Source organism: Amblyraja radiata, chromosome 20, assembly GCF_010909765.2.
Source record: "Amblyraja radiata isolate CabotCenter1 chromosome 20, sAmbRad1.1.pri, whole genome shotgun sequence".
Lineage (NCBI taxonomy): Eukaryota > Metazoa > Chordata > Chondrichthyes > Rajiformes > Rajidae > Amblyraja > Amblyraja radiata.
This window is the reverse complement of record NC_045975.1, coordinates 21779560-21796305: the sequence shown is the minus strand read 5'-3', so window position 1 is coordinate 21796305 and position 16746 is coordinate 21779560. Positions and strand designations below refer to the sequence as shown.

Genomic DNA, 16746 nt, shown 5'->3' with positions numbered 1-16746 from the left:
TACACTAGGAACAATTTACAGAGGACTAATTAATTTATAATCCCATATATCTTTTGGATGTGGGACGAAATGGAAGCATCCGGAGGAAACCCACGTGGTCACAGAGAGAACGTGCAAACTCCACACAGACAGCACCCGAGGTCAGGATCGAACCCGGGTCTCTGGTGCTGTGGGTCTGTGGTACAACCCACAACAACCCACTGAGGTTCATCGCTCATGATTCCAGCATCTGCAGTTCCTTCTGTCCCTATATTTGTGTTGCTGCTCCACCAGAGACAGTTTCCGAGATGTCAAAACGGGAAAGGGTGATAGAGCGCAGACAATGTCATCGAAGGTTAAATATTCCAAGTAATGCACCTACCTTCAGGGCAGTAGCATCCGTCCAGACACTGAAAATCAGTGTCGATGCATTCTTGCTGAACACGACACGATACAGGACAGCATTCTACACATTCACGATGCACAAATTCACCATCACAAACTGATGCTGTGGAGAAAAAGTCAGCAACATTACAGATTAAGATTGCAAGTCATGATTAACTAACATCACAAAATCATGAGAGGACTAGATCGGGTTAACGCATAGAGTCTCTTGCCCGGAGTAGAGGAATCAAGAACCAGAGGACACAGGTTTAAGGTGTGTGGGGGGGGGGGGGATTTAATGGGAGCCGCCAGAGGGGCATTTTGTTTTTACACAAAGGGTTGGGTGTGTATTGAACAAGCTGCCCGAAGAGGTAGTTTAGGCAGGTACTATCACAATGTTTAAGAATTATTTAGACAGGTAAATGGATAGGATAGGTTTAATGGGATGTAGGGCAAATGCAGGTAGGTGGGACTAGTGTAGATGGGACATGTGGTCAGTGTGGGGACGTTGGGCCGAAGGGCCTGTTTCAACGCAGTATGACTCTATTAGTTTATATACAAGATAGATTTTGTCAATGAGACACACAGCAGATGCGAGTTCACAAAATGTTCACGCTTTGTCCTGCCCCTCCTCACTCCCAGCTTTCTTCCATCCCCAAATCAGTCTGAAGGATGCCAACCCGAAACGTCACCAAAACGTGTTCCCAATAGATGCCGCCTGACCCGCTAAGCTACTCCAGCACTTTGAGTACTTTGGTGTAAATAAGTATCTGCACTTCATTGTTTCTGCATCGTATGCATGGATTTGTTTCCCAAATTCATGATCCGCGATGTCAAAATCATTTCACTTTTATGTATTCTGTGTACAGGTCCATCACCAATTTTCTAGAACCCTTGGATTGTCCATTTTGCCAGCCCAAGGTCACGGCCTCCAAGAGGAGTCCAACATTACCAGAACGTTCCACCTAGGCCTTCAGGGAGGAGAATTACCGACCCACAAATTCAGCCTCAGAAGTAGGCTATGGGAATGGATCACCCTTGGTTCCAGAGCACTGGCCGCAGGCGCCAAATTTGACCCCTCGATCGACTACAGAAGTCCCAATGAAGCTGAAATTGCCGCCTCACCCAGCCATGGGCACTACGTTTTTGGTGGGAACCTCTGGGGACGGGGGGGGGGGGGGGTGAGGGTTTAAATGCACTCTCATAATTTTGTCTTAAGATTGCCGGAAAATCAGTGGTGGACCAGTGTCTGTTTTCATTATACTGTACCACACTGGTTGAACAGCTGCCTCCATTCATTGAGTGGTCTATTTGCGTGAGCACAGGATCTTGCGTACTCAGTCAAAACCCCACACAGTGTTGCATTATCATCAGGTCCGTACCTGATAGAATAAAGAAAAGTACAGTACAGACCAATAATCAAACATCAAGATCCATCTTCTTTACTTAATCAATAATCTTCTATGATCCCCGAGGTCCGGCAATCACAAATGAATCAGATTTTAATATCAGTCCAATTTATTATTAATAGCTCCACAACTGAAATAAAATATGGCCTTATCTTGATTAGTAAGGGTCACAGGTTACAGGGAGAGGTGTGGAGAATAAGGTTGAGAGGGAAAAGTAGATCAATCATGATCGAATGGCGGTGATGACTCGATGGGCCAATAGCATCTATATCTTATGGAGAATACAAAGTATCATAAACTGCAGTTACACTTGTAAATAAAAAGAAATTTTAAGACTAGAAATGATTCAATGCACAGCATTATTGTGCTTGATTGTAATCATGTATAGTGGAAACATAGAAACATAGAAAATAGGTGCAGGAGTAGACCATTCGGCCCTTCGAGCCTGCACCGCCATTCAATATGATCATGGCTGATCATCCAACTCAGTATCCTGTACCTGCCTTCTCTCCATACTCCCTGATCCCTTTAGCCACAAGGGCCACATCTAACTCCCTCTTAAATATAGCCAATGAACTGGCCTCAACTACCTTCTGTGGCAGAGAATCCCAGAGATTGTGGCAGAGAATTCCAGAGATCCCCGAGTCTTTTCGTTGACTAGATAGCACACGACAAAAACGTTTTACACTGTACCTGTACACGTGACATTAAACTGAACTAACCAGGCGCAATATAGACACAAACTGCACAGTATGGGGCGGCACAGAGGCACAGCTGGTAGAGCTGCTGCCTCACAGCGCCAAAGATCGATCCAGCTTCGATCTTGTCCTCGTGTTTGGGTTTCCTCCAGGTGCTCCGGTTTCCTCCCACATCCTAAAGATGTGTGGGCTTGTAGATTAATTTGTCTCCAGAGATGCTGCCTGAGTTACTCCAGCACTTTGTGGCATTCTTTGTACTCCCAGTATCTGCAGTTCCTTGTATCTACATTTTGACTGCTCCACTGTGATATCCCCTCAAGATGGTTCTACTTTGAACTCCAGGGATGCTGCCTGAACTGCTGAGTTACACCAGCACTCTTTGTCCTTCTTTGGAGGGTAATTGACTAATGTAGATTGCTGCCAATGTGTAACAAATGTGGGATAACATAGAACTACTGTGAACAGATGATCGAAGGGCTCAGTGGGCCAAAGAGTTGTTTCCATGCTGGATCTCTAAACTAAAATTTAAAAGATAAGCTAATTAGTATTTGGCGTATACTCACGTGCAGAGGTCATTCATACAACTGGCCACAAATGGATAGGGTGATACATCATGATGGCAGAGGGTAAATGGATAACCCAGGAGTACAGAGCACAAACTTCTTATATTCTGCAAAATACATGACAACATTAGTACTTCCATCATCATTAAACCATAACTTAAACTTACACCATACATTTTGTTGGAAACACAAACTAGCAGTATCCTTACAATAGCAAATTATGAAATAAATCTTTACTAGGCTCAATAATTTCACAGAAACATGTTTAACATGCATGCTAATGACAGACACAAGGTGCTGAAGTAACTCAGTGGGTCATGCAACATCTCTGGAGAAAATGGATAGGTGACGTTTTGGGTCAGGACCCTTCAGACTGATTATTATTGTATTATCATGCACGCTAATGGATAAACAATACCCTCATTAAAACGTTTCACTCTGGCTTCCACTGGCCATTACTGCTAGACCTCTGCCTTTTAGATGCCTGACCACTACCAAACCCCAGCCTGTAATATCCAAGTTTGAATCCTTGAAACATCTTTCTGTTCTGCTAAAAGGGAAAAGGTGAAAAGGAGGACCGTGTAGGCATGTATCCTACCCCTGCATCAAGACTGGCTGAGATCTCTGTCTCCGAGACCTAGAGAGAACATTATTGTTCAAGTTCAAGTGAGTTTATTGTCATGTGTCCCTGATAGGACAATGAAATTCTTGCTTTGCTTCAGCACAACAGAACATAGTAGGCATTTACTAGAAAACAGATCAGTGTGTCCATATGTGCGAATTGGTGGAAAAGCATCTCATATTTTGCTTGGACAACATATAACCCAGCGCTATGAACATCGGTTCCTCTAATTTTGTAAACCCTGCATTCCGTCTCATCCTCCCCCCCACCCCCCACATGTTGTCCTGCCAGTTCCACTTTTTTCATCATTGTATCCTTTCATTATTACCTCTTCCCCAGCCACTGATGGGCCATTATGGACTCCACCCTTTCTTATCAATAGTCAGTTTATTCGTCACGTACACAATAAAGTGCAGTGAAATGAACTTCTTGATCATCTATTGCCAGCCCTGCTTTGTTCCGGCCTTTTCCTATCTCCAGTTCTCCCCCCACCCCTTCCCCTCTACTCTCAGTCATTATCAGGCAACTGAATCAAATAGAGAACAATCCTGACCTCACATCTACCTCATTGGAAACAGTCGGACTATCTTCCACTAAACGTTATTCCCTTTAAAACGTATCTGTACACTGTGGACAGCTTGAGTGTAATCATGTATAGTCCTTCCACTGACTGGATAGCACGCAACAAAAAGTGTTTCATTGAACCTCAGTACACGTGACAATAAACTAAGCTTTTGTATCGTTGTAGGACATTGATCATTCTTTTAATTTGGATTTTTAACTCATCTATTGTGTTTTTTTAAATATAATTTATGATGCTTTTATAAGTGATATACTAAGATTTTATATGTACTTTATGATATTTTTTTAATATGCAATGCATTTTTTATGTAATGTTGCCCCGTGTCTGGACCTCGAGTCCGGAATAAAGTTTATTATTATCATTATTATTATTATTTTGGTAAGGGGGAGAAAAGTGGGGGTAAGATGGCAGAATTGCAGGGAAGAACGTTGTCATGGTGATCGGACCAAGTGACCAGTTTATTTTTATATCATGTGAACAGCATTTTTTTTCTAATTGCTCAGTACTAAAAATGAATGTAGTTTATCACTGACCGCATTTACACTTTGGTCTAATCCAGAACAAGGTGGTGGGTAGTTGATCGGAGTCACGTGGCAAGGCTCCACATCTGGGATATCCTCTGTCCAGCTGTTACCGAAAATGGCTAATTCCTCTGTTAAGACGCCTGAGAAAACAAAAGGATATGGAGGTTTAAAATCGGGAATTGGAGGAAACAAATTCTTGAAGTGTGAGTTGCCATAGAAAGTCAGAGTCACAGAGAGTCATGGTCATACAATGTGGAAACTGGTCCTTCAGACCAACATCATGCCCAAGATAAAACAATCTTATGTGCCTGCACATCCTGTGCAAGATTCATATCTCTCCATTCTCTGCATAAATGCTACCATTGGATCTGCCTCTGGCAGTGTGTTCCAAACAAATGGCTATTATTTTGCAAAAACATTTTCTATACTTGTGTTTGGTCAGAATTATATTTTGCACAACTAAATCAGATTATTATTATTTTTTGAGTTTAGTTTAGAGATACAGCATGGAAACAGGCTCTTCAGCCCACCAAGTCCATGCTGACCATTGATCACCCATACACACAAGTTCTATGTTATCCCATCCATTCGCTACACACTCGGGCAATTCACAGAGGCCAATTAAGCTACAAACCTGCACATCTTTAGGATGTGGAAGGAAACTGATGCACCGGATGAAAATCAAGCGGTGACAGGTAGAATGTGCAAACTCTACACACTCAACACCCTGGAAAAGACATTTGGACAGGTACATGGATAGAATAGGTTTTGAGGGATATGGGCCCAATGCAGGCAGGCGGGACTAGTGTTGATGGGGCATGTTGGTCGGTGTGGGCAAATTCATCCGAAGGATCTGTTTCAATGCTGTATGAACACCGAAGGTTAGGATTGAACCCGGGTCTTTGGCGCTGTGAGGTAGCAGCTCTATCAGCTGTGCCCTGCGTTTATCAAAACCATTGCTTCAATATAATTACCATAGCTGGTGTATAAATCATCATGCAGATTTCCATTGAAGTTGCCACATAGACCGCACAGTTTCCCAACATACACAACGCTCATCTTTATGTAGACTCCAGAACTACCATCCCAGGCCAAGGAAAAGCCATGGTGATGCCTGACCAGAATGTATCCAGCAACTTGTTCAAACTTCAAGTTGCCAATAGTGTGAGGTAGCTGAACACTAGGAGACAAGTGGATAAATATAAAGATGAATTTAAAAAAACTTTTGCGATTCATTAAATTCAGCCATTCGTTCACTTAATAAGGTATGTGTAAATTCACATAAAGTATTCATCATATACCATCATAGCAATGGCTAAGTAATTAGTTCAATCACATACACAAAGTGCTGGAGTAACTCAGCATCTCTGGAGAACATGGATAGGTGACATTTCGGGTCGGGACCTCATTTTCAAAAAGGTTCTTCAAATGACGGATCCCGATCTGAAATATCACCTGTCCATGTTCTCCAGCGTTGCTGACCCAATCGCATTATTTATTTATCTATCTGTCTATCCATAACTAAAACTCTGATCTTGTGCTCTTCCGGTTTGCGTTATTTTTACATTTGCGCAAAAACGGCAGCCGATAGCGCTACGCTTTTTCGCCACCTTACTCGCCATTCTCCTGTGCTGCAAGTGCAACACGTTCTGTTCTGGTCGGTGGTATAATACAAAAGCTATAAAGGTTTAGAAATCATAAAAACCGCGCATGTGCTGAGTGGTCAGTCAGTGCCACTCAGATTGGTCTCTGCTCCTGTCACTCAACCGGGGTGGCGACGCCCCTTCCTGCACTGGGCCCTCTCCTGCCTCACTCGCAAACTCCTCTCTCCCCTCCTCACAGTAACTTGTCTACCGTATAGGGTTTCAGGGTGGCCGGGCAGATTGCGTGGAGTTTGAGTAACACACATACACGATGCAAACTAGTCCAATCGTCAAGTCAACAGGATCTAAACCAGAGCTAACAATGAATGACCTATGGAGGAAGGAAATGCAGATGCTGCTTTTTATGGAGGAAGGGAGGGAGTGACTGAGGGTAGGGACAGGAGAGGGTGGGAGCGGAGAAGTGAGGGAGGGAGGGAGGGGATGGAGGAGAGGGGGGGGGAGAAATGAGGGGAGAGGTGGAGAAGGGGAGAGGGGGGGAAGGAGGGGAGGGGAGGGGGGGGGAAGGAAGGGAGAGGGGGGAGGAGGGGGGGAAGGACAGGTGAGAGGGGAAGGAAGGAGGGGGGGAAGGAAGGGAGAGGGGAAGGAAGGAAGAGGGGGGAAGGAAGGGAAGGAGGGGGGGAAGGAAGGAGAGGGGGGAAGGAAGGAGAGGGGGAAGGAAGGGAGAGGGGGAAGGAAGGGAGAGGAGGGGGTGAGGGGGGGGAAGGGCGAGGGGGGGGGGAATCAGTGACGTCACACCGGGTACCCGTCAGACGCACCTGCGCAGTTGGAGGCTATGGGTAAGTGATGGAATTTTGCGCTGGGGGAACGGAACTCAATGTGTCCCACTTACTGTTACTTTTTATTCCTTCATCAGGGGTGTCAAACTCATTTTAGGTCACGGGAAAAATGCGTGACTCCGCGCACTCGCGAACGCAGTCCGATCTGGCACAGCTGCAGCCGGCTCCGGCATCGGGGAAATCATCAGGTTTGACACCCTGATCTAAATCATTAATATATATTGTAAATAGCTGCGGTCCCAGCACCGAGCCTTGTGGCACCCCACTAGTCACTGCCTGCCATTCTGAAAGTCAACATCAATAATAAATTCAACCTGGTCCAGTTTATTTTATAGCCCTCATGAACTAAAAAGCATTATGCGAAGCAACATATCTGTTGCAATGGGTGCTGAAATTTTATAGATTGAAACAAATATTTACTCCATTAAAAATAACAAAATGAAAACAGCAAAATTACAATTGCTAATCAGATAGCTTGACTTTGTTCACCAATCTAATGGCTGTCAAGGTCCATATTACATGTGATTGGTGGTCAATCTATCCCTACATTTCTCCAGTTCAAATGGGTGACCATATGGTGCTGGAGGAACTCAACGGGTCGGACAGCATCTGTTGAGGGATGGAACAGACAGCCGAGGTTTTGGGACTAGACCCCAAATCCGACTAATTGGAGTAGGGTTAGGGTCCATCCGTCTAATGACGGGTCCAGACCCAAAATGCTATCTGTTCATTCCCTCCACAGATGCTGTCTGACCCACTGAGTTCGTCCAACACTATGTGCTTCCTCATGTGCAGTTCCTTACACCACCAATTAAAGGACAAGTAGTTTCGGAGTCAATTTTGATTTGGTAACATGATGTGGAATGGAGGGCTTTAAATTCTCTAATAACAGCCACTTGCATTCGGGGGAAGTGACTGCGTATACGTAAATGCAAAGGTGAAATCTGTGCGAAGGGCTGGTAGATCTTTCCAATTCCTTTGTTGATCTTGAAATATAGCATGCAATGTTTACCGAAGAAGAGTCTCAACTCGAAATGCCACCCTTCCGCGATCTCTGGATATGCTACCTGGCCCACTGAGTTACTCCAGCACTTGGTGTCCACACTACCACTTCTGACAGCTCGTTCCATATACTCACTACTTTGTGTGAAAAGTTACCCCTCCGGTTCCTATTAAATCTTTTCCTCTCTCATCTTAAACCTATATCCTCTGGTTCTTGGCTCCCCCACTCGGGGTTAAGGACTCTGCATTTACCCTATCTATTTCCCTCATGATTCCCTCTATAAGATCACCCCATAGCCTTCTGCACTCCAAGGAATAAAGTCCCAGCATGCCCAACATCTCCCTGTAGCTCAGACCCTCGGGTCCTGACATCATCCTTGTAAATCTTCTCTGTACTGGGTCTGATATTGAATGTAGAGAGACTAGAATGTTCCTTGTCCTCATAAATACAACTCCCATTTCTAAATGTAGCATTGAAATCTTCCTACCAGTGTGCAGTTATAGGATGCAGAATTATTTACAAGTTGTGGCATTCAAAATGTTCGATTTCAAATGATATTTTAGTTTAGACATACAGTGCAGAAACAGGCCCTTCGGCCCACCAGGTCCGCGCCGATCAGCAATCCCTGCACATTAACACTATCCTACAAACACTAGGGACAATTTTTACATTTACCAAGCCAATTAACCTACAAACCTGTACTTCTTTGATGTAAACACAAAGAAAGGCAAAAAGTTGCAATGGGTGGAAATAAAGTTTGATCCAATTAAAACATTATTTTGGCACCTTAAGAATCTGAGACTTAATCAGTAAAAATAACAACCTTTTCCCATGATGGATGACTTCATGATTTTGCAGAATGATTTCTCCTTCATACGCAAAGAATAAACTGACCGACCGTTGGCAAGAATATGGAGAGGAATTGCAGGCGGGATCATTGTGGATCTGCAGAACAAGAAATATAATGGGATCAGATCAAAAGACTTTAATTTGGAAATAATTTTGGTTTAGCAGTACACCAGGGGAAAGCAAATAAAACAGCTCCCTCTCCATTACCTCTGGAAACTGGAAAACCAAATCCAATTTGGCGAAAGAAATTTTTTTATCCCACTTTTATCATCAAAGGATTAAATATCACAAATAACTTGTTATATCAGTTGCAGGCATAATGAAGATCTTTCTAGAACACAAAACTACCTTCTATTCAGTCTCCAAGTCTTAACTCTGAGGAGCACATCACAAAAGTGTATTAAATACACATGTCATGTTGGTGGACAGTTGTCTTTATGAACAAGGATGCATTTGTGAGGCAGGCAAGAGTAAATAAATGCAAGATTTTGGTGAACCCCATCTATATGCAACAACAGCTTTAGAGATTCAATCCTGGAGTAGGAGGCGTTCATTTCTTTTTATCCAAAATTTAATTATATTACATCACGTTTCATTCTCAACAAGTCAAAGTCCAAAGCACTAAATGCTGAAGTAACTCAGTGGGTCAGGCAGCATCTCTGGAGAACATGGACACAGAGTGCTGGAGTAACTCAGCGGGTCAGGCAGCATCTCTGGAGACAAGGAATAGGTGATGTTTTGGGTCGAGACCCCCTTTTCCTCAGAGATGCTGCTTGATCCGCTGAGTTACTCCACAATTTTGTGTCGATCTTCATTGTAAACCAGCGTCAGCAGTTCCTTCCGACACTAGCCCACAGCACAGACGTCTCAAAACCTCCAAATGACAATAACATTATAAATCCCACATAATTTTAATCAACCTTTCAGAATCATTTCAAAATGTTATTTTGGGAGTTGTAAAACAGAAATAAAGACTTAAGGAAACCCACATAGTCACAGGGAGAACGTGCAAACTCCACACAGACAACACCCAAGGTCAGGATCGAACCCGGGTTTCTGGCACTGTGAGGCAGCAGCACTACCACTGTGTCATCCAATGAGTGTACCAGAAGTCAAAATCAATCTTGCCATATTGAGCAACAGACATATTGTTGGAAGAAAATACAAGTTAGCACAAAGTAAGATGATCTACGACGTGCAAAGCAGTGTCAAAAAGCAACGAACAATAAACACTTAGCTATATGCACAGACAGTCAACTGACTTCACAGATGAGGGAAACTTTGAACAGAAATAGATGAAACTGAACTGTAGACTGTCAGAGGATATCAATTAATTAAAATCCATGTACTGAGAAGCCAATTCAAAAAAAGAAAAATGAGCTTTGGGAGCCAAATACTATTAACTTAGAACAGTACAATGCAAGAACAGCTTCTATGGCCCACAATGTCTATGCTGAACATGATTTCAAGACCATCACTTATCTACCTGCACACAACCCATATCCCTCTATTCCCTGCATATCCATGTGTCTATCCAAAGTCTGTTAAATGCCACTATCATATCTGCTTCCACCACCACCCCCAGCAGCACGTTCCAGGCACCCACCACCCTCTGTGTAAAAACCTTTTGCTCAGGTAGAGAGAATGGGACTGAAGGTGTGGAAGAAGTCGTCATTTAAGATGGTAGCCAAATAAATAATTACCTGAATCAATAAACTTTGTTGACTCTGTTCACATTCTCTCACCAGTGTGTATGTGCAATTTCCCGGGTAATAATAGTAAAGACCGTCAAAGGTTTCATAGTTGTACTGGCCCCAGGTTCGACAGATTAAATCACGATTATTGCCTCGACTGAGAACTAAAAAAGTCCAGACATATTATTATCAACTTGGTTTTTGACACAAAATAAATTAATTATGGTTAATGCTGATAGTCAATATTAAAGTGCTTTTTCTGCATCAAATTAATTTATCATTATTCCCAATAGTATCATATTCTAAAAAGCCAAACAGGTTCCAAATCATTCTTTCTTAAGAACAAAAGTGGGTGATTTCATCTTGATTATATCCCATAAAAATTTGGAAATTTTTACAGATCGCTCATCTGATGAGAGTAGTTACCTGCTTGGCACCGAGTGTCATGTGCCCCAAACTCACTACAATCACACTGCTCGGCATTCGCACAAAGACCTGTATTTAGACATGGGAGTGAACATAGATCTAAAGGGAACAAATAACAGTTCAATATTAATGGCAATTATTCAGATATCTGCAGTCACGGAATACATTATTAATAAAAGATCACAATGAGGTAGACGGGAGGTCAGCACCGCTCTCTAGCCGAAGAGAGGATGATTCAGTTGCCTGAGAGTAGCTGGGAAGAAACTGTCCCTGAATCTGAAGTTTGAAAACGCATACCTCCAGTTTCATTTTTTGACTATTTTTGACAAGTTCTCCATTTATGGTTGTTTGGTGCCTGATCGCAAGGACAACTTAATATCACATCTTGATTACATATACAGTCATATCCCCCTCCATCATTCTAATTTTTATTCCTAATGCTTAAATATCTTCATGGTCTACCTGTGCAATATTCTCTAGCATTACAACATGTTCATAAGTTCTCGGAGCAGAATCGGGCCATTCGGCCCATCAAGTCTACGCCACCATTCAATCATGGCTGATCTATCTTTCCCTCTCAACCCCATTCTCCTGCCTCCGCCCCTTAACCCCCGACACCCTCACCAATTAAACTTACTTACATGTACTACAAACCTTACTATATCACTGCTCCCTTCCTCTCAGTCACACATAATTTATATCTTCATTGGCGACCATCCTTTAAGACTCTTGGGTCCACACTAGGATCTTTCTCCACAAATCCCTAAATCCCTGTGTTAATAACATTCATTGAAGCCTATTTTCTTGAGCCGACTATTCTTTACCTCTCTTAATCTTCTCTGGACCAATAATGACACATTAAAGTGTTTTTACTGCGTTAAAGACACTAGATAAATGTAAATTATTGCCATCCGGATGACCAATTATTTTGATGGAGTTACACCATCATAAAGTAATTACTAAAGTATTAAATGCATTGATTGTAACATTCAATAGTCAAGTGAAGAGTGTTTTATTGTCATACGTTCTGAAACAGAACAAAGAAATTCTTACTTGAAGCAGCACAACAGATGGAAAACCCATAATAAACACAAAATGCCTTCTAATAATGATTAGTAGCATGTTGGATATCTAGAAACATTAAACATTAAAAGCTCCAATTTGTGCTGATTAATGAGTACGGAAGGACATAAGTTTACATAACAGCAACAAGGTGTTCAGTCCAATCAGTTCACACTAGCATTTCCTCAACTACGCAAAGCACAAGTTGCAATCACATATGCTGCCCCATTTATATTGTCACCGAAACATTTTCTTTAATTCATCCACCCATCCAAGATTATCTTGACCAACAACTATTAGCAACTGATCAAGATCTCTGGGAATTTATACATTTGCGAGTTGGATCAAAGTGCTGGAGTAACTCAGCGGGCCAGGCAGCATCTCTGGAGAACATGGATAGGTGACATTTCGGGTCCGGATCCTTCTTCACACTGTGATTTGGATCAGTTCAATTAAATCTAAATCTGTCCGTGAACCGATCATCCCAAGAGTTTATTTTTAATTGGTCAATGAGGAGATTTAAACATAGAACAGTACAGCACAAGAACAGGCCCTTCGGCTCACGATATCTGTGCTGCACATGATGCCAAGACCATCTCTTGCGCACAATCCATATTGCTCCATTCCCTCAGTATCATGTGCTTATCCAAAAGCCTCTTAAAGCCACGATGGTATCTGCCTCAACAACCACCCCCAGCAGCGCGTTCCAGGCACCCACCACCCTCTGTGTAAAACAATTTGTCTCGCACATCTCTTTTAAACTTTGCTCCTGCTCACTTTAAAACCATGCCCTTTAGTATTTGATCTCTCATCCTGAGAAAGAGGTTCTGACTGTCTACCCTATCTATGCCTCACATAGCTTTACATACTTCCATAGGGTTTAACTTGGTTTACTTCAGAGATAGTATGGAAACAGGCCCTTCGGCCCACCGAGTCCTTGCCCGGCCACCAATCGCCCCGTACACTAGCTCTATCTTATACACACTAGGGACAATTTAGAGAAGTCAATTAGCCTACAAACCTACACGTCTTTGGGAAGTGGGAGGAAACCAGAGCACCCGGAGAAAACCCACGCAGTCGCAGAGAGAATGTACAAACTCCGTACAGGCAGCATCCGTAGTCAAGTTTGAAACCGGGACCCCAGTCCTGTCAGGCAGCAACTCTATTGCTACGCCACCGTGCCGCCCAAAAGATCTCCACACAAGCACAAGTGTTCTAGAGAAAATAATCCAAGTCTGTTCAACCCCTCCCTGCACCTATTACTCCCTAATCCAGGCAGCATTCTGGCAAAATAAATAAGTTTCACTATCTTCACTTACCTTTTGGTCCATCTAATAACGGTTCTGATTTCCATGCCAGAGATGTGGCTTCAAGAAGCGACAAAGAAACATCAGGTGTTTGGAATATCTGAAATATAAATTTCAAAAGAAGCTTCAAGTGTTACATTTGATCAGCATTCCGTGAATTTAGACTGAGGTGTTGTATAAAACTGTTAAGTTTATCTATGATGCACACTTGTAAATTCTGCTCCCGACATGTGCACATACTGTAAAATTCATTAAAGGAAAAACTATTTGGTTTATACTTCATTCACAAATTTAAGAAAGTACGCAACTACGCTTCAACTCAGTCACAGAGTCATACAGTAGGGAAACAGGCCCTTTGGCCCAACTTGCCCATGCCGACCAACATGCCCTATCTACACTAGTCCCACCTGCTTGCGTTTGGCCCATATCCCTCCAAACCTGTCCTATTCATGTACTTGTCCAAATGTTTTTTAAACATTGTTGATAGAAAGTGCCTCTGTGCAATTGCTGTATTAGTCTGAATCTGAGCATCTGATTCTGAATGTATCTTCAAGAATTATGGAGATTACTTGATTTTGGTTTATGGATCATACGCAAGTTTAAAATTAACACCAAAAAAATGCATCAGAAGTTTCACATTCAGTGCTACCCCCGCGCACATACTATGGGAATTTGCGGGTTTTAGTGGTTTTTCAGACACGGGGGGTTATTCATTGGGGATATTTTGGGCTTCAAGCATAAATGAAATAATTCAATTCGTTTCCGAAGACCAAAACACCAAGTAAAATCGGTGGGACTTGGAAGTTTTTAATTCCACTGGAAACTTGGTCTCGTAGTTTTAGGGGGAACTAAATCGACTGCTGGTCATGGAGTCTCGACGGTTCTTCTCAATTCCCGATGCCGGGATTGATTTCGCGACATGATGTCTGGCAAATCCCTGCAAACTGGCATTAAACTCACAATCCCTTTCATTAAAAACTCTGCGTTAGCGACAAGTGTTGGTTCAATTATTACTTATTGTAAAAAAAGAGTAAATTATTTCTATTGCTCCGAAAGACGGGCAACAATTTGTAGTTGGCTGATGGTGCGGGCACCTGTTAGTTTTTTTTCAAGACACACAAGACTGGAATCTTGAGCAAAGCACAAAGTGTTGGAGGAAGGTAGACACAGAAATGCTGGAGTAACTCAGCGGGATAGGCGGCATCTCTGGGTGGTAGTGAATGGGTGGCGTTTGGGGTCGAGACCCTTCTTTAGTCTGATGTGAGGATCTCAGCGGGTCAGGCAGCGTATGTGGAGGGAATGCACACCCACGGGTCCATTCGGGCCGGGACCCTTCTTCAGACTCCATTTAAAATTTTATTTAGCGAGCTTATCAATATTCTGTGTAAAAAAAAAAATGTGCCCCATCATCCTACTGCGTATTTGTATTTATCGGCTAATCTACTTTGAACAATAAGCTTCCGAGAATCATAATTTAGTATTTTTAATTCGTTCGTTTCATTTAATATACAAGAGGAAAGTGAAGCACTATAAAGGATACAATATCGTTGTTTTATCCTTTGTTGTTTTACATAGGAAAAAACGTTTTTTTCCCACGAGTTTAGTTTATTATAAAATGATGCAATCCAGTTTATTTTTAAACCTTTGTTTTTATATACATTGGGGAAGTAAAACGCTATAAAGAGTACAATATATTTTTATTCCGTTATTATTTATTATGTAGGGGAAGTTGAGTAAAGTAAATGCAAGAATGGTCCCGACCCGAAACGTCACCTATCGATGTTCTCCAGAGATGTTGCCTGCCCCGCTGAGTTACTCCAGCATTCTGTGTCTATTGTTCGTATAAATCAGCATCTGCAGTTCCTTTTTGTTAATTACATGCCAACGACTGTAGTGATTGCAGAAGCGGTGTAGCTATTTCAACCCTACAATTTTGGACTACTTTCCTCCAAACTCTTAAAAAAGTTATTTTTCTGTTTTTAAATTTGTGAACGAAAAAACGTGCCCCAATGCACATTTAGAAATCAAAAGTCGCCACTTCATTTCCAAGCGCACTTGCTGCCGCCCGTTACCGGGTGCGTTCCACTGTAACTCATGTTTCAGGCGATTGGGAGGGTTGCATGGGGTGAATGAGACGCTACCTGCTCTGCCTGGGAAACGATACCGCCTTTCTGTGTTGTATGGCTGCCGTTCCTGGAGAGGGAGAGAGAGAACAAGGATAGGTTTGTTCTTTGCAGGTAAACTGCACCTTCACTGCTGCGTTACTGCACAGGAATGCGCGAATAGAGAGAGACCTGGACGATTAATACAAAATAGTGGACACTATGCACGTACAGTAATTATCAGTAATATTTTATAAAACATTTCCATTGCATCGTCCACTCAAATATTTCCAGCGATTCCCCATCCCCCACCGAGCTCAGTTTTATTTTAGAGTAAAAACATGAACTAATTCATTATTAATTCTTCCTCGGGTTGACAACATTCCACTTACTTCCCTGAAGACTCCTCGGTGGATGGTCGAACGTTGTCTGCATTCCACGAACCCCACACTGAGAAAGAAAAGACGAATGCACCAATAATGTTTGTCTTGCAACACCAACTCCAAAGCAAAAAAAATCCCTGCTCAATCACTAACACAATTCGTTAACTCAGGTATTTAAGACTTTAACGAATAATCAGCGACAAGGCACCTTGTTTCAATACCTGTACCGCTGTCTTTTGAAAGATGGTTGGAATCGTTTTTTAAATCTTACCTTGGGACGCTAATATCACCAGATAGTATAAATTCGAATAAAAGTTCTTCTTTAATCTGCTCTGGGATGCGAGCTCCATGTGTGCAAATTCCAACGCAAATTACTTCAACATTCAGGTAAGGTTCCCAGTGCAAGATGCTGGGTGTGTTAGTAGTTCATGGCTTCTCAGTATCTGAGCCGTGCCTCTATCTGCCAACTCGTTAAGAGGTGGTGCGTATGCAAATCACAGTCATTCCGCGGCACAAAGAAATACAGTAGTTGCAAGGAATGATTTCATTACCCGTGCAATCTTAAAATAGATCTACACCCTGTTATTTCAACCTTCATTTGCAGAAACGAGAGCAATGTGACTTTGCAAGTTCGTCAGTACGTTTAAATTCCAATTGCTCAATTGTGCAAAAGACAGCCGCGTTTAGTTTTGGTTTAATGCTCGAGTCTTAGGTGGAA

The 16746-nt window shown here is 42.5% G+C and overlaps 1 protein-coding gene across 2 annotated transcripts in view; it reads right to left on the bottom strand.

Moving 5' to 3' along the window:
• otog (otogelin) overlaps positions 1 to 16487 on the bottom strand; it is a 120491-nt gene extending 104004 nt beyond the window's left edge. The window contains exons 1-12 of one of the 2 annotated variants that reach the window (XM_033039001.1): positions 16300 to 16487; positions 16038 to 16095; positions 15685 to 15736; positions 13556 to 13643; positions 11175 to 11273; positions 10758 to 10912; positions 9029 to 9150; positions 5737 to 5942; positions 4772 to 4902; positions 3034 to 3140; positions 1633 to 1745; positions 362 to 487 (exon numbers count right to left, since the gene is read on the bottom strand). In XM_033039001.1, coding sequence (XP_032894892.1) covers positions 362 to 487; positions 1633 to 1745; positions 3034 to 3140; positions 4772 to 4902; positions 5737 to 5942; positions 9029 to 9150; positions 10758 to 10912; positions 11175 to 11273; positions 13556 to 13643; positions 15685 to 15736; positions 16038 to 16095; positions 16300 to 16378 — 1336 coding nt within the window. In that variant the 5' untranslated portion in view covers positions 16379 to 16487. The remainder of the gene's footprint in view (positions 1 to 361; positions 488 to 1632; positions 1746 to 3033; positions 3141 to 4771; positions 4903 to 5736; positions 5943 to 9028; positions 9151 to 10757; positions 10913 to 11174; positions 11274 to 13555; positions 13644 to 15684; positions 15737 to 16037; positions 16096 to 16299) is intronic. The other variant, XM_033039002.1, reaches the window with a different exon arrangement.
• Between the last annotated feature and the right edge of the window lie 259 nt (positions 16488 to 16746).